General features: G+C 39.8%; 2 protein-coding genes across 7 annotated transcripts; both read right to left on the reverse strand.

Annotated features, from left to right (window-relative positions):
- Window positions 1–7,357: 7,357 nt before the first annotated feature.
- u2af2a (U2 small nuclear RNA auxiliary factor 2a) lies at window positions 7,358–15,218 on the reverse strand. 5 transcript variants are annotated; one of them, XM_055227795.1, is made up of 13 exons: window positions 14,855–15,218; window positions 14,675–14,770; window positions 14,173–14,314; window positions 13,972–14,007; window positions 13,603–13,706; window positions 13,348–13,499; window positions 13,133–13,249; window positions 12,856–12,996; window positions 12,693–12,779; window positions 11,532–11,654; window positions 11,327–11,413; window positions 9,879–10,127; window positions 7,358–8,480 (listed from the first exon to the last, which is right to left on the reverse strand). In XM_055227795.1, the coding sequence occupies exons 2-13, from the start codon at window positions 14,721–14,723 to the stop codon at window positions 8,346–8,348; spliced, it is 1,422 nt and encodes a 473-aa protein (XP_055083770.1). In that variant the 5' UTR covers window positions 14,724–14,770; window positions 14,855–15,218; the 3' UTR covers window positions 7,358–8,345. The 5 variants fall into 5 exon arrangements, with proteins under 5 accessions (XP_055083770.1, XP_033837528.1, XP_055083769.1 ...); XM_033981637.2 differs by having other exon boundaries at window positions 12,693–12,772; window positions 12,858–12,996; window positions 14,675–15,218; XM_055227794.1 differs by having other exon boundaries at window positions 14,675–15,218.
- A 451-nt stretch (window positions 15,219–15,669) lies between these two features.
- LOC117384337 (coiled-coil domain-containing protein 106-like) lies at window positions 15,670–19,048 on the reverse strand. Of its 2 annotated transcripts, none has more exons than XM_055227734.1 (8): window positions 18,893–19,048; window positions 18,278–18,462; window positions 18,098–18,190; window positions 17,804–18,025; window positions 17,156–17,212; window positions 16,818–17,075; window positions 16,567–16,734; window positions 15,670–16,486 (listed from the first exon to the last, which is right to left on the reverse strand). In XM_055227734.1, exons 2-8 carry the CDS (start codon window positions 18,348–18,350, stop codon window positions 16,170–16,172), a joined length of 1,188 nt encoding a protein of 395 aa, XP_055083709.1. In that variant the 5' UTR covers window positions 18,351–18,462; window positions 18,893–19,048; the 3' UTR covers window positions 15,670–16,169. The 2 variants fall into 2 exon arrangements, with proteins under 2 accessions (XP_055083709.1, XP_033837531.1); XM_033981640.2 differs by having other exon boundaries at window positions 18,278–18,350; window positions 18,893–18,993.
- Between the last annotated feature and the right edge of the window lie 3,120 nt (window positions 19,049–22,168).

A 22,168-nucleotide genomic window follows, 5' to 3' on the forward strand; every position in this document is an offset into this window, starting at 1 on the left:
AGCAAGGGAGCAAGAGAGCGGTGAGGGGAGAGAGAGGAAGGTATGGTAGGAGGAGGAGGAGGAGGCAGGAGATGGGGAGGGGTGCGACAGGGGAGGGGGCTCACGTCTGGTTGGTCCAAAAAACGGCGCAGACGGAGGAGCCCATACGATCGGGACGGGACGGGGTTTCAAAAATCTTGTATAAATCACAGGAGGGAGCTGCAGGGTGGCCCTCGCACATGACCCGACGAGCAGCCAGGGTTATCTGAAACATGTCTGTGTCTGTAACCCTCGCTGCTCTGGGGCTATTTTGGACGGGCACCTGTTAATGACATTAAGTAAGGGAGAAGGAGGAGCGTGTGTGTGTGTGTGTGTGGTTTATTACATTGAGAGGAGAAAAAAACTCTACACACACTAGTTACCAAAAGTATTGAAAATTGACAGATTCGAATCAATTCTAAAACTAAAAAAAGGCACATTCACGGGGCAGAAATGAAGCTTTCCTAATTATATAAAATAAAGTATTACGATTTAAAGGTGCTATATTACATAAACATGACTCTTGTGAGGTTTAAGTCGTGTTATAATGTTGTTGCCGCATCAAAAACACACCTGGAGTTGTGTTTTGTTTCATTCACACTTGTCTGAGTAACGCTTTATTATTAGTCTGTAACATCACCAAAGCTCAAAACGCTCTGTTCCACTTTGTGATGTCATGAAGTGGTAGTTTTCGCCTGAACAGCTGCTGTTTACCTTTTGTGCAGTAGAGATAAGTGGCAATTCCAAAGCTGAAATTATACAAAATTATTCTAGAAATGAAGGTGTGTGGAGTTTAAAAACACAGTGGAGCACTTCCTGTTTTACCATGTGATGACATCACAAGGTGGAACAGAGTGTTTTCAGTTTAAGAGAAGACAAACATCACGTCCTCAAGACTTAATCCTTAGTCAGTGTGTGTGCGTGTGTGTGTGTATGTACGTATGTGTGGGCATGTGTTTGTGTGTGCATACGTGTAAGTGTGTTTGTGTATGTGTGCATATGTATGTGGGTGTGTGTGTGTTATATATGTGTGTATAAATGTGTGTGTGTGTGTATATGTGTTTATATGTATGTGTGTGTGTGTGTGTGTGTTATATATGTGTGTATAAATGTGTGTGTGTGTGTATATGTGTTTATATGTATGTGTGTGTGTGTGTATATATATATATATATATATATATATATATATATATATATATATATATATATATATATATGTGTGTGTGTGTGTGCGTGTGTGTATATATGTATGTGTGTGTCCAGGTTATGTCGTACAGACTCAGTCCAGGGGAAACTTGCAGCAGGAGCTGAATGGAAAATATTACAGCCCTAAATGAAAAAAAAACAAAAAAAAGTTGGAGCGTGTGTTAAATGGTCTCTGTTTGCACATATCCACTTTGACATCATGCAAAATAAAAAAATAAAAAATAGTTTTCCATTTATACGCTCCGTTGTGAGGACTTTTGACCATTTAAAAGATTGGATCATTTGTTAATTTCTACGGCAACGGTTCATCTCTGAAACATTTGGATAAAAAGCTGGAGGAAGTACTGAATACTGTTACTTCAGTAAAAGTACAGATACAGAGGGAAAAAGTTACTCAAATAAAAGTATCACATGAAAAAATCTACTTAAAAGTCTTTATGTACCCCTTTAAAGATGTACTTTTAGAGTAAAAGTAAAAGTCTTTCATATAGATTTCACATAGATTTTGATTAAGTGTTAATTTAAGTTTATTGATATTGATTAAAATGAGACATGTTTAGTTCAACAGGAACATCACAAATCAATTTCTAATTTTTTCTTATACATTTTGTGTATTTATTTTTGTTTTGCTCAAAGCCAAAGCCTGAACTTGAAAACTTTAGTCAGGATGTTTCCACAAACATGGTAAAAATAACCCCTCAAATCATATGAAAAGTACTTTTTACTTTGCAGTCCTGTTCAAAAATGTAGTGCAGTAGAAAGTACAGATACTGCTCTCAAATGTAGTGAAGTAAAAGTAAAAAGTATCCACTGTACAACTGACTAAGCAAAGTACAGACACCTACAGATTCTACTTAAGTACAGTACTTTACTACGTGTACTTCATTATCTTCACTGCACTGATAAAAATTGTGGTTTATAGTAGTTTTCAATCAAATACTAAAGTCGACTCAAGTGTTTAGTGAAACTGAGTGAGATTCACAAACTATGAATGAAACTGAATCCTCTCCAGAGCAAACTGTCAAACAGGAGCGAGGGTCTTATTTTAAAGAGCTGCCTTTGTTGGAGGGTCCGATACCCTCTGGAATCTCTGGAATGTTTCGCAGTATGGCATTACACTAATCCATCTCCTTGGGGTCAAGCAGGTGAAGCCACCAGGTCAAGTTACAGGTCAAATCTGTGGAGAGGCGAGCCTGTTCACAGCAAGAATGTGTTTTACGTGGTGTTTTGAGCAATGAAATACTCCAGACTGATGTTTAAAGAGGTTCATCTGGTTTTATGCTCATTTATTTTAATAGATTTGTTTCCAGACCAAGTTTTAGTTTGTTTTCATACAGTTGTGGTCTTTCTCAGAGCAGTCATGTGGTCATTAAACGCTGTGGAGGCAGGATGACAGCGCCATCTATCGCCGCTGGATTAAGAAGGCAATCGAAATACAGAAATGTGCTCACGGGACATTAAACCGGGACAAGGGGGCCTTTTCACTCTCACACACCTGAGATACTGTCCTGAATAAGTCAGACTGAAGATGGCGCTGTCGTCCTGCCTCCACCGGTACAAAGACGGCGCCAAAACCTGTTTAAATCAGCTGAACAGACATACCACAGCAACATCACGTGACCAAAGCAGTCCAAACTGTCAGGGATGGAAACAAACTAAACCTTGATCTGAAAGAAAAACATCTTTTAAAATAAATACTGTTGATCAGACATGAGCAAACTACGGCCCGGGGGGCACAAACGGCCCTTTGGTTTTATTAATCCGGCCCTGCGAACGTGACCAAATTATATTAAAATAAGTGAGGGTAAAACTTGTTCAATTTACCTATCCTCTGTAATGCCAACGTTTCCCCAAAAGATGGCGCACTTCAGCTATATCACCCTTGTTCGTGTGTGTTACTCTTATTCTCTTATCAGCCCTTCTGCAAAAATGAGTTTATCAAAGAAAAGAAAAGTGGGCAGTGAGTGCAGAGTAGACAACTAAATATTTTTTCACTGAAGTTTGATCAAAGTCTGTGCGTCTAATACACCAAGAAACTGTCACGGTTTTAAAAGAGAACAATATGAGCCGTCACTTTGCTACGAAGCACGACAACTATGCTAGCAAACAGTCAACGTAGGAACGGGTGGCTACGGCTCAGAGGTTGGCAGCCAGTTTATATTTTGAATTAATGCATTTGAAATTTGTACAATGAGCCTTCACTACACGCTCACATTCATACTGTGCTACATGTTACAGGACAAATCTGTAATTAATATAAACACACATATTTATCCTGGCCCCGCCCATTTTTCAAATTATAAAGCCCATTGTGGCCCGTGTGTCAAAAAGTTTGCCCACTCCAGCTCTACATAGACATTTAATGCCATACTGCGGCACATTACAGGTAAATCAAAAACATTTCCACAGAGACAAGAACGTACTGGACCACCCCAGAGAAATGTTACATAGTGCACCTTTAATTGTGAACAGTTTTGAAAGTTTTGGCCAATTAAAACGCTGTGATTTCCAGTTGAAAACACAACTTTAAAACGGCGGAGTCCATTCGAGCTGTTTTTAGACGAGCTGCGTCATCAAATACTTAAATATAACAACACGACTTGGTTCTGTTGTGACAAATACAGAGCAAAAGTATAAAAGTCGTCACGTCGTTTCAGCGGTGACATTTTAATTGCTGTAATAAAAATGTTTGGGTTAATTAGGAGGATATTTCAGGTCAGGCTGTGGTGCACGGGGGGGAGGACGGGTGAGGATGGGGGAGAGTTGCTCGTGTCCCTGAGATCTCTGTACTTCAGCAGTTTATGTTACACGGAGCGGTGTGCACAGCCAACAGCAGAGGGAGGGCGGGTGAAAGGGGAACAGCCGAGATGTAAACTAAAAGTAAATCAGAGTGACACAGGAGAGAGGGAGGGAAAGAGGAGGGGGGGAGGACAGGGGGAGGGTAGAGAGGGGTGGGCAGAGAGAGGGTAGAAAGGGGTGAGAGGAAGGAAACGGTGAAAGAGGGAGAGGGGTGAGAAAAATGGTGAAGGAGAGAGAGGAGAGGGGTGAGAGGAAGAAAATGGTGAAAGAGAGAGAGGAAGGAAGTGGGGAAAGAGGGAGAGGGGTGTGCAGATGGTGAAAATGAGGGGGTGAGAGAGAGAGAGGGGTGGTAGATGAAAGGAAAGTGACAGTCAGATAGTAACATGGAGAAAACAAGACTTGATTTGAGTCTTGATCTGACTGTCCTCGACATGGAGACATTTTGAGAACTTTTCACCATTCAGATTAGTTTTAAATTGTCAATCGCTATGGCAACCCTTCGTGAGTTTTCATCATTCTAAAAAATATGGATAGTTTTGTGATTTGTAAAATGAGATTTGTCAATAGAACAGGTCTTGAAAAGCTTAACCTGTATGATTTTTTTTTTTTAAATTTTTTTACGTGAAATCCTTGTTTTTTTTCTTAATTTGTGCTGATTTAATTTAAATCTGTGGAAATAAAGTACAAGCACTGGTAAACTATTTTAGCGAAGTGAGAGAGGAAAGAGGAGAGAGAGAGAGAGAAGAGGGAGGGGCCTAGAGACAGAAAGATGAGAAAGGAAAGAGAAAAGTGACAGTGTGGGACAGGGCGAGAGAAACTGAAAGAGGGAGTGAAGGGAGATAGAGGAGAGAGAGTGGGATGGTGTGAGAGAGGTCAGAAAGAGAGGGTGAAGAGAGGTAAAGAAGAGAGTGGGACGGGGTGAGAGAGGTCAGAAAGAGAGGGTGAGAGAGGTAGAGAAGAGAGTGGGACGGGGTGAGAGAAACAGAAAGAGGGAGTGAAGAGAGGTAGCGGAGAGAGAGTAGAACAGGGTGAGAGTGGTCAGAAGGGGGGGAGATATAAAGGAGAGAAAGTGGGATGGGGTGAGAGAAACAGAAAGAGAGGGTGAAGAGAGGTAGAGAAGAGAGTGAAATGGAGTAAGAGGTCAGAAAAAAGAGGGTGAAGAGAGGTAGAGAAGTGAGTGAGACAGGGTGAAAGAGGTCAGAAAGAGGGGGTGAAGAGAAGTAGAGGAGAGAGTGGGATGGGGTGAGAGGTCAGAAAGAGGGGGTGAAGAGAGGTAGAGAAGAGCGAGTGGGGCAGGGTGAGAGAAACAGAAAGAGCGAGTGAATAGAGGTAGAGGACAGAGCGTGGGATGGAGTGAGAGAGGTCAGAAAGAGGGGGTGAAGAGAGATAGAGGAGAGAGAAAGGGACGGGGTGAGAGGTAGAGGCGAGAAAGTGGGACTGGCTGAGCGAAACAGAAAGAGGGAGTGAAGAGAGATAGAAGAGAGAAAGTGGGATGTAGCAGGAGAGAGATCAGAAAGAAGGGGGTGGAGCGAGGAATGGTGAGAGAGAGATGGAGAGTGGGAAGAGAGGAAGGGAGAAAGTGACATGTTGTAGAAATGAAAGTGAGTGTGAAAGACAGAGCGAGTGAAAAGAGACGATAAGAGGAAGGGAGTGAGAGAAAAGGGGAGGGTGAAAGAGAACGAGAAAGAGTGTAAAGAGAACAGAAAATAACAGGGAGACTTCCGGGTGGAGGAATAGAGAGAACCTGCCCGTCGTTCGTGTGACAGCTCTGATAAACGACGCCGTCCGGAGGAGTGCGACGGCGCCAAAGTGCACACACCTGTCCAATATTTAAAATGACTTTGTGTGTAATTATTGGGCAGATTTTCAGAGCAGATTTATCTCAGGAGATTGATGGGGCGAGTCACGGACCATCTGAGCCCATCAATAATGTACGGAGAGCTGAAGCACGCAGGATTACGGCAGCAGGGGGCGCTCACAGCTGTATTTTATCATGGACTGATATGAAGGAAAATGGTGCAAAAATCCAATTTCTTCATAAAATGGACCTAGAGATAAAACAAACAAGAAATTAGTGTGGAAATGTTGAATCTGGGGGTTTTCAGAGGGTCTCCACCAGGCATCCAAACAAAAACTGTGAAATTTTAACAGTTTGAACAAGGAAACCTGCTTTATAATCATTTCTGTTGTATAATAATTAGGCTGTTTTCTCCTAAAAGTCAGTAAAAGGAGGACGTCAGGGTAAAATAGAGGTTAAATAGTAAAAAAAAAACCCCACTGTCCCAAAGGAATCCATTTTGTCTAATCGCTGAGTTGACTTTGAATTTGCATCTGCTTTACTCCGTCGACATTAAACGCACCTCTTCTGCTGCAGTGCACTATCTGTGTGAGTGAGATCAAAGTAGAGAAGTGCCCAGAATGACAATGACCATCACCCCCGTCTCAACTCACCACCAGGGGGCGTCGTGCACTGCAGAATCAGCCCCGGGGACGGTCTGCTTAAGCATAACAGAGGCAGGCTGATGTGGGGATGAGAAAAGAGGCTGTGGAGCCCCCGGGGACAGCGCCCTCTACAGGTCTAGTTCGCTATTAATAAAGATGCACTATGTAACTTTCCTGGTGGATGGTGAACTTGCTTGTTTTTATGGATATGTTATTGCTCAGAACCTCCCCACAGATCTGACTTGTAACCGTTATCTGCTTATCTTCATGGAGATATAAGAGTTTAATGTCGTAGCTGTAACTTCTCCATGGAAACGGGTATCCTTCAAGTTACATAGTGCAGCTTTAAATGGTCAGCGGTTGTATTTTATTGTTAAAAATTGCAAATATGGACCAAATCAACACTGAACTGAAATAAGAACCTGTGATTTTTTTTTTAGAAATTCAAAATATTGTGTTTGATGAAACTAGTTACTGATGAAATGCTGTTATTAATGTGAAACAGCTCCCCCTTCTGGGCATGAATATTTATTGCAAACACTCAATGCAGGTTCTAGTGCTGCTTTTGCCTGTGCCATTACTCGAATTTCCTTTATTTTTCTAGTGATCAATGCTACACTTAGATGTTTATAATCAAGAGTTCTGCAGCCAATTTTTTTTGTCAGGAAAAACATTTGGTTGGGAGCAGAGTTAAGACTTTTGAGGGGAAAAAAAGGACTTTATGTTGTGCTAAATGGCAATGCTTCCAAACAGGTATTTCTTATGGATATTGACAAGCAGTTTTTAAAGTTTTAAAAGACGACAGCATAAAATATAAAAAAAATAATGATTTGAGGATATATAGCAGAAGCCATGTGATTATTCTCCAAGTTCAAAACAATAAACGATGAGGTATTAGTCACATGTTTATTTGGTCTTGTAAAAGAAGCGAGACGCTGCACAAGAAACAACTGGGTTCAACACATCTTACATATCAGATCGGTTGAGAAATTAGAAAAATGAAAATTAGCCTAATGTAGAGTAAAGCACAACATATCGACGTCTCTGCATGTACAAATCTCACTAACAAAGGGGCGATTTAAATTTATGTTTGAAATTTTTCGTTAAATAACTTTAAGGCTTTAGGTAATGACGACCTTATTTGTACCAATCTTTTTACCGTTCGATTTTCCACATTGTGGTTTTCAAATTTTACATTGGGCTTAACTGCAGACACAAACTAACAACCTAATATGTTAAAAGCTTCTCTGAAATAGAAAAAAATAGAGAAAAAATAGGGCGCTAATAATCAGAGATGCCACAAACAGTATTGAAGTAACAGTTGACATTCAAATATTCAGTCCAATTACATTTAACATTTTATCGATCAGCCTGAGGACAGTAGTCTGACAAAAGCAAAGAAACAAAGAAATTATTTAAACATAGAAAAAGCCCATGTTTTTGTGATAATGGCAAATGGATATTACAGCTACAGTATCTACATTTGAAGACCAAACAAAATTCCTTCTCTCACATTTCTGCCTCATGTAACCCCTCGTTTTGTTCCCTCTTGTTGCCTCTGTCCAGTTACTGCTTCACACTAAAATACATAAAACAGACTAACTCTGTGGTGATACAAACCTGTAAGTGTGGCACCCTATCCCACCCCAAATGACATCACTGTGCCAAAGTATAAAAATTCTCGACCCCCACCCTGAATTACACACACACACTGCAAAAATCTGACGCTCCTGCCCCTACAGCTCCAAAAACTTCAATTTACTTTTCCGGGATTTCTTGTATTCATTGACAGCCTTAAATTTTGTTATCAAATTTGCTCAAAAGGGCGTGTTTGGAAACGGGCAGTGTGCTCCCCTCCCTCCCCTCATCTGGAGCCTCTTCTACCAGAAGTCTCGGCGGTGATATGCGTCTGGATCGCAGTATTTGGTCACCACCACCCTGTTGGCAAACTTCCTTCCCGTCAGTCCCTGCATGGCCTTCTGGGAGTCGAAAACTGAGGTGAACTCCACAAAGATCTGCAAAATAGAAATCAGTATTATTACAACAAGAAAGGATTAACCTGTAAATTTTCCATCAAATGTTTGAATGTGTATTTCCCTCAGCCCGGCTTGTCACCGTGGAGAGCAGGGCCTTCAGCCGCTCTGCTCCCCAGCTCTGGAACTCTCTCCCCACTGACCTCCGCAACACTGACACACTCTAGCACTTCAAATCCAAACTCAAAACCCACTTGTTCAGACTGGCATATTCTTTATAATCCACAACTGCACTGTCCTTTTCAATGTTTGTTTTTATCTGAATGCTTTTAACTGTATGTTCATAAATGTTGATTTTAACTGTCTGTAAATTGTATATTATATTGTATTGTAAGGTGACCTTGAGTGCCCAGAAAGGCGCCCTATAAATAAAATGTATTATTATTATTATTATTATTATTATTATTATTATTATTATTATTATTATTATTATTATTATTAACAACTTTAAAGGCCCATATGACATTAATCTCAGTCTCACAATAATATCATGAACTACAATATTTTTTATTTTTGTGCCTAAATATGTTGTTGTTTTGTTGTTAAAACAGCAGGAAGAACAACAAAGACCATAATCCTTTGCTATTTCTATACAGCCAACATCATATTACTGTTAATAAATATTATTGTTTTACTTTGGAATATAATTCATACTATATATACACACACTCAAGAAAATTCTATCTGTAGAGCATCACAAAGGAATTAAAGCTGCACTGTGCAGCTTTTCTCTGGTGCAGTGTCTGCCACCTTCTCGTCTCTATGTTATTGTTTGTCAGACAAGTCTTAATATTATACAATGGAATATTCCTATCACCAGGACACAAGCAGGTGACACCCAGGTTACAGCTAAGTGGAGAAGGTCGAGTTTAACGCCATACTGTGGAACATTCAAAGCAAAGTAATGTAGACAAGTAGACGGCAAATCTCCACGAGAAAAGCTACAAATTGAATCTTTAAAAATAAATTGTGACATTGTTTGAGGGAAAATACTAAAGATGCTCTGATACCGATGACCCAATACTCGATATCAACTGATACTAGAGACTGAAAATGATTTACTTCCTTAAAATACACAGCGTTTGGTTAAATATTATCCAACTTTGTTCATTTAAAGTATCTACAGAACAGCTTTGAAAACATACAAGTTCAACAATGCAATGTGGGCCAGTAAATCGTCTTACTACATCAACTTATACACCAAAATGAGATAAAGAGTGAACCGTTATCCACAAAATGTTTCAATATCAGTGCAAATATCCAACACCAGTATCATATCGGTGCATTCCTGGAAAATGCCACACGCCTCCTCCAGATTAATCATTTAAACATAATATCTATCGTTTCGTCTCTAACATAAACGGGACAGCGGTCTTGTACCTTGCCGGTCCCAGGTACTTCCAGGCCATCCACAGGTCGAGGGATCTCAATGCTCTTGACTTGGCCATACTTGCTGCACTCATCCCTGACGTCCTCCACGATCTCCTCGTACTCCTCGTCGTCGATCAGCTCTTCGGGGGCCACCATGTTCATCAGACACAGCACCTCCGTGGGCAGACCTCCCATCTGCGTCACCGAGCTGTTCAAGCCTGGGACCTGCAGCGTGACGGGGGTCTGGTTTATGGTGGTCTGGAGACGGGAACAAGTGACATGAGGGAATTAACGCTACACATCGACAAGAGACAGGAAATACTTAAAAACAGCAAAACAATATGGAAATTCTTAAAGTAAATTATTTGGGAGATATGTCTGTGTGTCAGTCGTTCAGTTGACAGAATTGAATTACTTTCTGCTATGGATCATACCTGAACAAAAGATTCAGAAACATCTTAACTCTAAAACTCTTGCCTGGTTGAGAGAATTTAAACATTTTCTTTTAGTATTTACGTTTACATGTGTATATAAATGTCATGTGTATTTGCCTGAGATAAACATTTTAAAATGCTGCTTAAAAGAACCAAAAAAAACTTTAATACACTTTAATCCCTCAAACAATGCTGTAGTGGCATGTCTTCGATTTTTAGTCAATTCTATGGTTCAACACGACATTTTGATCGCCAAGATATGTACATATTTTTTCTCTATCACAAATCCTAGGCCTGTCACATAACTATATCGACTTATTTAATATATTTTAGATGGAACAATCATTTTTGGGGGTCAATATTTATCGTGGACTACTGGGAAATTGTTATCGTTTGGCGTCATGATAGGATTTGAGTTGTAGAAGGTTGAATTAATAACTTTTATCACTCATTACAGATGCTAACTCAGTACTAAAGTGTTTCATTCTGCTCATTTCTTACAGCTCATGTTTGTTTAACCATAATGTACATATAGAATAGTTTTTGAGGTATAGATCTGTGCTTATTTTTGAGTCAGAAACAATAATATTTAGACTAATTATCATCTATATTTACTTCAGCAATATATCACACTTCAAAAAATGTTCTTGTGACAGGCCTAACCAATCCCAAGACAGACTGGATAGGATGATGCCAATATGGAGAGATGGTCGAGTCAGTGCTTTAAAGTTCAATGCAACTAAGCCCAAACACAAACGGCGGGACATGGCTACTTTTGTCCATCCGCTTCTGCTGTGTTTGATCAGCCTCACTTGTGTGCTGAGTGAATAACGAGTTACAGTGAAGTCTCACAGGAGCAGATTAATTATCTCTTCTAAGAATATATTTGCCACTAGATTAACAGGTTGCCCCAGTGGCATTCAAGGACTAAACAAATGTCCCCCCGAGGACAAAAGTGCACCTTAACTTAACCTTAGATTTGACTCAGTGACAAGCTTTTGATTTCAACTCCATTTCACTCACCAAACTGGCGTTCTTTGAGCCCACACTGGCTCTCTGCACCAAGAGCTTCTTGTCTCCCAGCTGCATGCCATTCAGCCCAGCAATGGCCTGTGGACGATTTGTACAAGTCAAAGAAATACCTTTAGACACTTTGTATTCCGGAGGCACTGGAGTCATGGATAAATGGCTTTGATAACGTTTGAATCCACATTTAACAGGAGGTTACCTGGTCATTAAGGTTGACGTCAACATATTCACAAAACGCATATCCCTTGGAAAGGCCAGTGGCACTGTCCTTCACAAGGTTGAAGGCCTTTAGTGGGCCAAATGAAGTCAATAACTCCTTCACCTAGACAGAATGGGAAGAAACGAACATCTAAAAACAACACACTTTTAGGGCACTTCGGGCTGGACACAAACGCTGAAAAGACGGACGGTTTTATTTTTGGTCTACTTTTTTCACCGGATCTAAAACTCTGATCAGTCTCAAAAGAGGAATGCGTTTTCTTCACTTCAGGTCCAGGAAAATGAAATCTGCAACATCAACACTGATGTTTTTTTTTTTATATAACAGTGCTTGAATAGAACTTGTCCAGAAATTTGCTAGTTCCAACTACTTCTAGTTTATGATCAGCTTTTTGCACATCTATTTTACCATTGCATTGCCACTGTTTCGTGCTTTCACATTATCCTGCGTAATGGGGTTTGGCCTGTATTCCACAACAAGTAAGCAGTTCCTTCCATCTTGAGCCATTATTTTGGGAAGGGTATCCATGATCTGAGCTGTACAGACCCTCCTCCCAGCGGCAGCTCAGTCTGCTTAGGGTAGTAGAAGCATGTTACAACTGGCTCTGGCACCTAGAAAACCAGAATGGTTTGCCTTTGAACTCTGCGGCAGTTATTTTTAATGGTGAAATCCATTTCCATGCTCAGGGTTTGGCTACAGGTCCAGGAGTCATCTCAGCCGTTCAGTAAATTCAGGTTTGGGGCTCTGTGAGATGTGGGTAAAGGTAAAGTAGATAAGACACTAAGTCGTTTGTCAGCTTTTTCATGTCAGCTCAACACAAGTCACCATCACTGGAAATACAGCAGTTTTTGGAGTTCTCTCTTATCCAATCATCTTGCGTAGTAATTCCTCCTTAGCTAAAGCGGGCATGCAGTCTGGACCCCTTTGGGGTGTAGTACGTCGCGAGGACCACTTTGGATCCTTCAAATGGACCCTTCAAACCGTACCAAACCCCTCCATAGCAAACCTATGAAAATGTGGATAACCCCTAACCGGCCCACCCTGTACCACTCTAATGGAAATGCGGTTTTACGCTTTTGTTCGTTTCCCCTCGCTTTGGGTAAATATGGATAAAGTACAGTACCACGTGCAGGTACCGACCTGGTCATCATTCAGATAATTGGGCAAACCACCAATGAAGAGCTTGTGGGCTGAGTCCGGAACCACTGTTGACACAACACCTGCCAGACCAATAATTGTGAATTTCTTTGTCATTATTAGGGTAAAACTTAAAAAACCAAAAATGAATCATTATATGATTAGTACCTGGTACATAGACACTGGGGTTTTCACTAACACCTGGCAGCGGCTGGTAGTCATGAGGACGCCGAATCTTCAGACTCTGACCTTGAAAGATGATGCCATCAAACGCCATGGCCTGCGTGGTCTCATCCACCGAACGGAACTATAGAAATACAAAATTTGGGGGGACATTTTGAGGAAATAATTATATGGACAAAGCAATGATAACGTAATTACGTTTAGACTGTCCTGTGCTCTACTTTAAGTGGAATCTTTGTGTTCTAAAATGTTGAACTCACCTCAAGAAAGGCAAAATTCTTGTCTTGGTTGATCTGTACAGCAAGGACTGGGTTTCCAGGGGCCTGGGTGAGACCACCGAGACGCATCTGGGCATTGAAGAAGTCCATCATAGACTCCTGCAACAAAAGAAAAATGAATAAAGTATTTGCTTAGAAAATATTACATGCAAAGAAAACGATTCTGATTGATTTTACATCTAATCTGTCATGCTTACCTCAGTGATGCCAAAAGGGATGTTGCCCACATAAAGACGCCGGGCCTGTCTTGTCATCTGGCTGCCAACGACTGGCACAGGGGTGGGGGCAACGGTCAGCCCATCTGGAGTCATGGTTGGTAAGAGAGCAGTAGCAGGAATCTGTCCCGCAGCTAAAAATAACAATCTGAATTTAATGTACATTCTGGTGTACTGCAGGAAATAATATGTAGCACATGTATGCACCATAACACTGACACACAAATGAAGCCTTACCCTGCATGGCTTTGTACTGCATGGGTGTAATGTGTTCAAAACCAGGAGGTGGAACATCCCAATACTTCTTGATCTTCTTTTTCTTCTCACGATGAGGTGAGCGACTATTAGTGGGAAATAATTAACAAAAACGAAATACTAATTTAAACATAACCCTAGTTTAAAACAATGTATAAACATGATATTGTCATTCCCAAATATGACATACCTTTTATATTATAAATCATTTGTTTAGATCAAATTCATAGATTATAAACATCACACAATTGTGTTTTCTGGTTGAAATTTCATTGTGCGGTAAACCGATAAAAAAAACAAAAAAAACTACTTGTGTGATGTTACAAACCCAAGTTAATTTGCTGTTATTACCTTCCAGCATTGTCCTGAGGAAAGCTGGATGGTGAGCTGAAATGACATTGGAAGGATTTCACGTTTATCTCAAGTAGGGGGTACTGTGCTAAAAATAATAATTTACACTCAATGATCTGTCAAGAGCTGCTCATAGCAAAGCTCTGAACGTTTGGAGCAGAATGAAATGTGCTTATTATGAAATAGTTTTGAGACACAAACCTGCGTCTGTGTCTGCGCTCTTTGCTGTCCCCTCTGCGGTCCCGGCTGCGTCTGTCCCGGTCTCTGCTTCTTCGTTTCCGGTCTCTGCTACGGCTGCGGGAGGAGGAACGCCGGTGGTGCCTGTTCTCTTTGTCCCGTTCAGCTACAGGGGAAAAAAAAAAACCATGTTTGTAGTATAACTTGAAGGCTCATTATTTCAGTCACGTGCTGTGGGGATAAAATAAATTATTACACATCACAAACGAGTTGCAAAGTTTAACACCGATAAAATGTAGAGGTGATGCAGAACATAAAACAGTGATAGGTAATTTATATATTATTTACCAGTGTAATAACTGGTATTATACGATGTGTGGCTCATTCAGAGACAATCATGCAGTGAACCTCTGCGTGCCACGATAAATATAAACACAACACAGACAGAGTGAGTTTACGAGCTGCTGCAGGTTCAAATGTGTCGGGTTCATAAGACTCTTACAAAACGATTGTGCACATCCTTTACCTTGTTTGTTTTCGGAGAGCTGTCTTTCAAATTCGTCAAACTCCGACATCTCGAGGCTGCTGCTCTTTCTGCTCCGCTGGCGCTAACTAGCCTCAGCTAGCAACAAAGTGTGCACTTAAAACAGGTCCTTTTGGTTTTCAACTGGGGAAAAAACCTTCGAATATTTGAAACCTTACTCACAGTTTTAAGAAAAGCCCAAACCAGCTGAGATCAGCGGGGTGGTACTTAGTTCCAGTTAAAGCGTGTTGGTGTGCAGATAAAGAAACGTGTTCGCCCGTTAGCTGCTAACTAGCATGTAGCATGTAGCTAGCATGTAGCAAAGTCCAGAGCAGGCCCGAGTCAAAGAGCCGCGCGCCGAGCCGCACAATGAATGAGAGCCTCTGTGCTCACATATGGATCTACAAACCGCTGGACGACCAACGATGTGCTGAATATAGGAGCTAAGTACATGCATCAATTGAAGTTTCAAGGATAGAAAAAAACAATGAAGAAATTGGTCTGCCCGCTTTTTGCTTCGTCTCCAGATACTCCGTGACACCGGAAGTTCAAGTCGTTTTCCGTTTCAAAAAAAGAAAACGGAAAAAATCCCACACGACCCTTCAAAAATCTAAAGACTTTATTTATTATACATCATACATTCAGACTCAAAGTGTGCACAGACCACAAATAAAACATATATTTCTGTAATTTCCTTTGCGTTCGTTTTTGCATAAATTTGGCGCCATCTGGTGGTGACAGATTATTTCTTTTTTTTAGTATATGATTAGATTAATGTTTAAAGATGCACTAATAACCAATCAAGAGTTTTTAGTAATGGCACTCTCTTTTAATGTTAATTTTATGATGATTATTTATGTTTTGATTTGTTTGTATTGTGATTTTAATGCCTTTCTTGTACAAATTGTGCTATTACAAATAAACTTGCCTTTCCTTACTGTAAATTGTATTTTACTCCTTGTGTTATTCATTAAAAACATAAACAACACAACGCTCATACATTTCACAGCATATATTTTAATAATATTTCAGTCTGAATCATCGTAAAAAATAGGTTGATGAATATTTTTCTTAATCGTTTTTACACAAATTGCGATGAAAGATGGAAATAGTTGGAATAAGGAACAACTTTCCACATTACAAGTAACAAACAGTACATGATTGCATGTGCAAGTAAAAATAACATACATTTTCTTTCCATAATATTTGAACAAGACCTATAAAAGGTATAGACCACAATATACATATTTTTGCATGCTTTTGTAATGAACATAACAACCACCATTAGTTTAATTGTAATACTAAAAACTACTTAAAATTTGCTTATACAAATTTTATAGATGAAATGGTACACTTCAAGTATTACAAAGAACCTACAAATATTGCAAAGGGCTAATTCACTAGGCAAGTGACAAAAATAAAACAATGATACAGCAATACAAAATATAAAAAGTTAAAATATACAAGAAGAGTTAAAAACCCTCTGACAGCACTAGCCTCAGTTCCTAAACCTGTACGAGATGGGCAGGAGCAGGTTATTCTTCTTCAGTGCCTGTACTCTGCACAGTGTCTCCTCGTCCAGAGCGGCATAGCAGCGCCGTGCATAGTCCAACAGCTTCTCTTTCGACGAGTCAAATTCACCCACCTCAGCCAGTTTTTCAGGGGCTACGAGAAGTAGTTCTGCTATTGGGGTAGTAGAAGCCACCGTGTTGCGGTCGACACCATGGATCTCAAAGGCCTTAGTCATATTCTTAAGCCTCTGGTAAGTAAGAAGAATCTTTTTATAACGAAACAAGACTCCAGCAGCATCTTTCACTACAGAGACATAAGCAGAGAGAGAGGGTTAAAAAGGTGAACCAGAGTGCTGTGATTGGTGTTTTGCTCTTTAGTCTAACCTCTCTGTCGTTCTCGTCCACTCCTCATCATTCGTCTTTTCTTCAGCTGTGGTTGGTTAAAGTTGATGTCGTCTGTGATCATGTCTTCCCCTGATATCAGCTCCTCGTCCTCCACAAATGCCTCTTGTTCCAGGTATTTAGAAGACTCTCCCAAAAGAGAAATGGAATCTGTTGAGATATGAAAAGCTATTCTCACTGACACATATAGTATGTGTATATTTTTAATAAACTGAATCCACAAAAACCTTCACCTGCAACATTATTGTGTCCACTGATGGGAGGCCTTGTATTACTGATGTTTGCACTGCTGCCTCCAGCTGTGACACTAGACGTGCTTTGTCCCTGCAGTAGAGCTTGAGATTGCGAGTTGAACAGGGCACTCATGGAGGCAAGTTGATTGGTTATTTGATTTGCTACATGATTCTTGGAGCCCATAAGTGAAGCGGGACCAGGCCTCCGGGGAATAAACTGACGTGCTTGAAAGTGCTGTGACTCTGTCTTCTGTTGCTCTGTAGAAAGAAAATATAAAAAGATCATCACAAGTTAAAGTTTGAATTTATTATTTAAACATTAAAAGTATATTTCTTACCCATGGGGCGGTCATCGTTTTTTCTTCCCCTCCAGTTATAGCGCCCTGAGTCATAGCCTTACAGAGAGAAAGCATTAGAGATCAAGGGTCCTATATTACACAAAAAAAAACTCCTGTGAGCTTTAAGCTATGTTATATTGTCGTCATCAAAAACAGCCCTGAAGTTGTGTTTTGTTTCATTCACACACACATTTGAGTAACATTTTATTATTAGTCTGTCTGCATTTCCAAAGTTCAAAATGCTCTATTCCACTTTGTGATGCCATGAAGAAGTAGTTTTCAAGTTAACAACTCCTTTTACCTTTAGTTCAGTAGAGATTGGCAGTTCCAGGGCTGAAATTATCCAAATGATTCCAGGAAACGTGTATGGAGCTTAAAAATACAATTGAGCACTTTCTGTTTTACTACATGACATCAGAAGGTGGAGCAAGGTCTTTCCTGTTTGAGAACAGGAACGACTTTGTAAAGTTGAGAAGAACTCAACCTTAATATGCAGGTTTGTGTGTTAACCATGTGTGAATGAAACAAAACACAACTCCAGGTTTGTTTCTGATGAGGAAACATTATAACATAAACCAGAAAATAGCATAATGTGGGCCCTTTAATTATTTTAGTGTAACTATTTTTGCACATGTCTTTATTCCTTACCATTACTGTACAGCCTCTGGCTCTGATCTGGTTCTGTATTTTTTGTGGAAGAGATGAATCGGTCCAACTGGCACCGCAGGAAGTCCCTCTCCTCTTCCAAATCCTCAATACGTTTTTGCAGCCAAGAGTTTTTCTCCAGAGAGATCTGAAGCTGAGTCCGCAGGTTTGTTATTAATATGTAAGAATTACTGACTTGAGATGGACCAACTGAGGAAGGAGATTCTGGAAAAGAAGATTTTTTAACATACCTTTTCTTAAAATATATATTTTCAGTCAATTAAAAATATCACTTGCCTTCAAAACTCTGTTCACTGTCATTAAAAAATCCAGGCTGTTCAAAGTTACTCTCTTCATAAGGTATGGAAAATGTGGCTTCAATTTTAGGAACTATAAAACACAAATACAACAGTAAAAATGAAAGCAAATATTACAGAAAATGTTAAAATAGATATTGAAGCTGTCATTTTTATTCACCTTGCATGCTGAGAGAGTTTGAATGGTCCTTGGGTGTAGATGTTGAATTATCTGTCCTGTTTCCGTTTTCCATCTCAAACAAGAAAGGACAACTTTAACAAAAGCTTGTTACAGTGTAATATTAAACTATGGAGTGAGTGAGAGCTCTGGTACAGCACAGCTTCCCATCCCAAAGACCAGGCACTCTGTAAATAAGATGAGCAATAACTCAGTAAAACAGGATCGATGCATTTTGTGAACATCTACAACATAACAAATCATAACGTGTTTAGATAAATAAAGATATCAAATGGCAGGTTTTATATAAATGCATCCTTTAATAGACAAGAACCACGTGTTACTATAATATAAAAGACGACGTTAGACCTTATATCGTTTAATATAAAAGGTTTTGTTGACTTAAATCATGTAAAAAGTCATTTAAAGGAGGAGAAAGCAGAGCTAGCTTCGTGTGCTACTAGCATCTGTTAGCCCGATCCGGAGCTAGCTACATTTTCCCAAAGAAAATCTAATTACGATCTCCTTTTTGTGATATGTTTCCGCTTTAACAGACTGCGCTTGTCCATAAACCTGTTTGTCATAACATCCATAATGTGCAGAGAAATCAGTACTTACCACTTTGTGTTTGTAATAACTTATCCACAGACATGTAATAAGGTGTTATTACTCTGTCATAGCTCCAGCTCCTGCCTTTATCCTCCGGCCTACAAGCTAACAACAAGCTAACAATAACAATTAGCCTTTTTCTCCCACAGCTCACGTCATTTCCGTGTTTATGCCACAACCAGCCCCAAAGCAGAGACACAAACACATCAACTCAAACATTATAGAGTTTTAATGAAGCTCCTGCTGTTATGAGGTGAGTGTATGAAGTTTAGACTGAAAGAGACTGAAATAAGATCTGTACAAATAAACTCTATACACACACACATGTGCTACACACACACACACACCCCCACACCCCACACACACACACTCTACACACACACACCTTCTACACACACACACTCTACACACACCCACACTCTACACGCTCAAACACACACACACACACACACCCCCACACACACACCCCACACACACACTCTACACACACACACACCCACACACACACACACCCCCTACACTCACACTCTACACACACACCCCACACATACTCTCTCTACACACACACTCTCTATACATACACACTCTCTCTCTCTCTACACACACTGTCTATACACACACACTCTCTCTACACACACCCTCTTTACAACACACACACTGTCTATACACATACTCTCTCTGTACACACACACACACACACACTCCTTCTCAACCTGGCGTCCGTGCACCTGGATGTCGTTAGATCATGTGCAGGAGGCCTCTATAAAATGGTAGAACATTTAGAATAATTGTAATAATTGTTTCACCTCTGAACTGGAACATGATCAGGACAGAAGGAGGAGAGCTGGTCACATTTTAATCTGGAGTCAATCATTTGCAGATCATTGTCCTGGGAAACGTCTTAACCTAAAAGTAGCATATGTTCTTTGGAGAAAACTATAAACTAGTCTATAAACTTGTTTTTTGAAATGACACAAGAGATTTAGCTGTGTACGGTCTAACAGACATAATATATAGACAATAAGTTACTACATTTTAGGCCTGCAGGTACATGACATACACATTTAATTTTTACAATTCACTGTAAAAATTGCCAAATTGCCTCTGCTGTTGGTCTCATGAACACTTTATAATGTCTGCACTAAACTGGACACTTTAAAACACTGGTCACCCTAATATGTCATGTTTGCACTGTTGTTCTGATGTTGTTGTATATATCTACCTCTATGACTATTTTATTTTTAAACATATATTTTTTAACTTTATGCACACACTTATTTGTATATATTATAATAGCTATATTTCTACTTTATTATTATTTATTATTATTATTATTATTATTATTATTATTATTATTATTATTATTATTATTATTATTATTATTATTATTCAGTGTTTTATGTTGCACTTTATCACTGAGAAAAGTTCCTAGTTTGTGAAGCTGTGTTCACTGACAATGGCAATAAAGCTCTTCTGATTCTGAAAACCCCCCCCCAAAAAAAAAAAAAAAAACAGGAAATAAGTATATTAATTTAAACAAACTATTGCTTGGTTGAACTGAGAGATGTGTAATACGCCAGAAAATAAATAAGCCAGTCCGAATATGAATCTGATTTGATCTCATGTCATGAAGGATATGCATATTTGATCAGTATTGTGTGTGCGTTTGTGTGCGTTTGTGTGCGTTTTTCTCTCTGCAGGGGTCAAATCTACTGTAAACGCACAACAGCCGCCTGTGAACAAGACAGAACAGGTAAAGCAGGTTCAGGTGGGATGGTGTCAGGTTTCATTGTTGTCTATAAGTCCAACTGATTCAAACGCTCCGCTGTAACGGCCAAAAGACACAACGGACGCAACCCACTGGCTTTTGGTAAGGTGTGGATATTTCTAACTTAATTTTCTGTCCTTGTTTGTGTAGACTTTACAGTTTTGTTAAAATGTGCATAACAATTGCTGCTTGTTGACTTGCTTGAAAGACAGGTGTGGCACTGACGTATTCAAAGCACTGTTCATAAGTTGTAGCATAACCGTGTACTTTTTTGTTATTCCTGCAGTGATGGCCTCAAAACATGACGGTTTATCCCACTGTAAGCTCGCCCTGGTTTTCGCTGTGCTCACGGATTTGCTCGGGGCCGTTGCTCTTCTCACCGGGGTTTTTGCGCCGTTGGAGATTCGAGGACGGGACTTTGGGGACTTGATGGTGTACACAGGCGCTCTGCTGGTGCTGTTTTCTCTGGCTGGGTGGGTGATTTGGTACAGTGGTAACATAGAAGGTCTCACATCCCAAAAGGAGCTCGGGGGTCCGGTGGGGGGAGCCGTGGACCGACTCGCCCGGTCACTGAGCCGCAGGATACGACTCCCGAGAACCCGCAGCAGCCCCACATGAGAAGAACTGCAACTCTTCGGTATGAAATTAAATCAGCATCTATTCATTTGTGGACGATATCTGTTCTCCATCAAACTATGCTTCGTATAAACCTAATAAGATTCTTACATTTTTGGCTAAAAAGTGATATACTGTGACTTTAAATGACTTGATTTTTCTTAGTCCTTGTTTAGACTATTAAAGCTATTGTCTAGTTTTATTTTAGAGTTGGTTAAGCTTTACTTTAGACCTGTAACAGTATAAACCTGGCTCAAATCTGGTGGTACACAGAAAATACGTGATGTAACTGAATATATGAATGACTCTTGACAAAGTACTTTACAACAGCTACAAGTTCTGCTTCAATTTTGGAATCTTTTCTGCCAATGTTTGTGTTTTCAGCCTCTTAAAGTCTCAGTGTTTGAGCTGTTTGAGGCGTTATCCGTAGCAACAGTCACGATAATACATTTTCAAGCACGATATATTGCTACAGATAAATTGAAACAACTTTATGCCATTGACACAAAGCAGGATAATCCCACTAAACCGATTTTTAAATATACTGTATCATTAAAAGGCCTGAGCTGCTATAGTAAAGAAAAATGGCTAAAATCTCCCCATTATTTAGAAAGAAATTATACACACGGTAAATACTGAGCCTCAAAACATATCGTTCCAGCTTTCACACATTGAACTACAAGTCGATATTGTATGATATCGATATTATCGTGACAGGCTTGCGTGCAAATTATTGTGATATTCAGATTTCATATTAGCCTCACATGATTATATCCTGAGTGTCCTGAGATTGTCCTTTCCCACACTTTCCCCTTCCCTTTTTGTGCTCTTCTACAACAATAACCTCTGACATATGAAGAGATATACGGTACATTTTTATTATCTTGTATTGTTTTTCATAG

This window comes from Periophthalmus magnuspinnatus, chromosome 16, assembly GCF_009829125.3.
Source record: "Periophthalmus magnuspinnatus isolate fPerMag1 chromosome 16, fPerMag1.2.pri, whole genome shotgun sequence".
Lineage (NCBI taxonomy): Eukaryota > Metazoa > Chordata > Actinopteri > Gobiiformes > Gobiidae > Periophthalmus > Periophthalmus magnuspinnatus.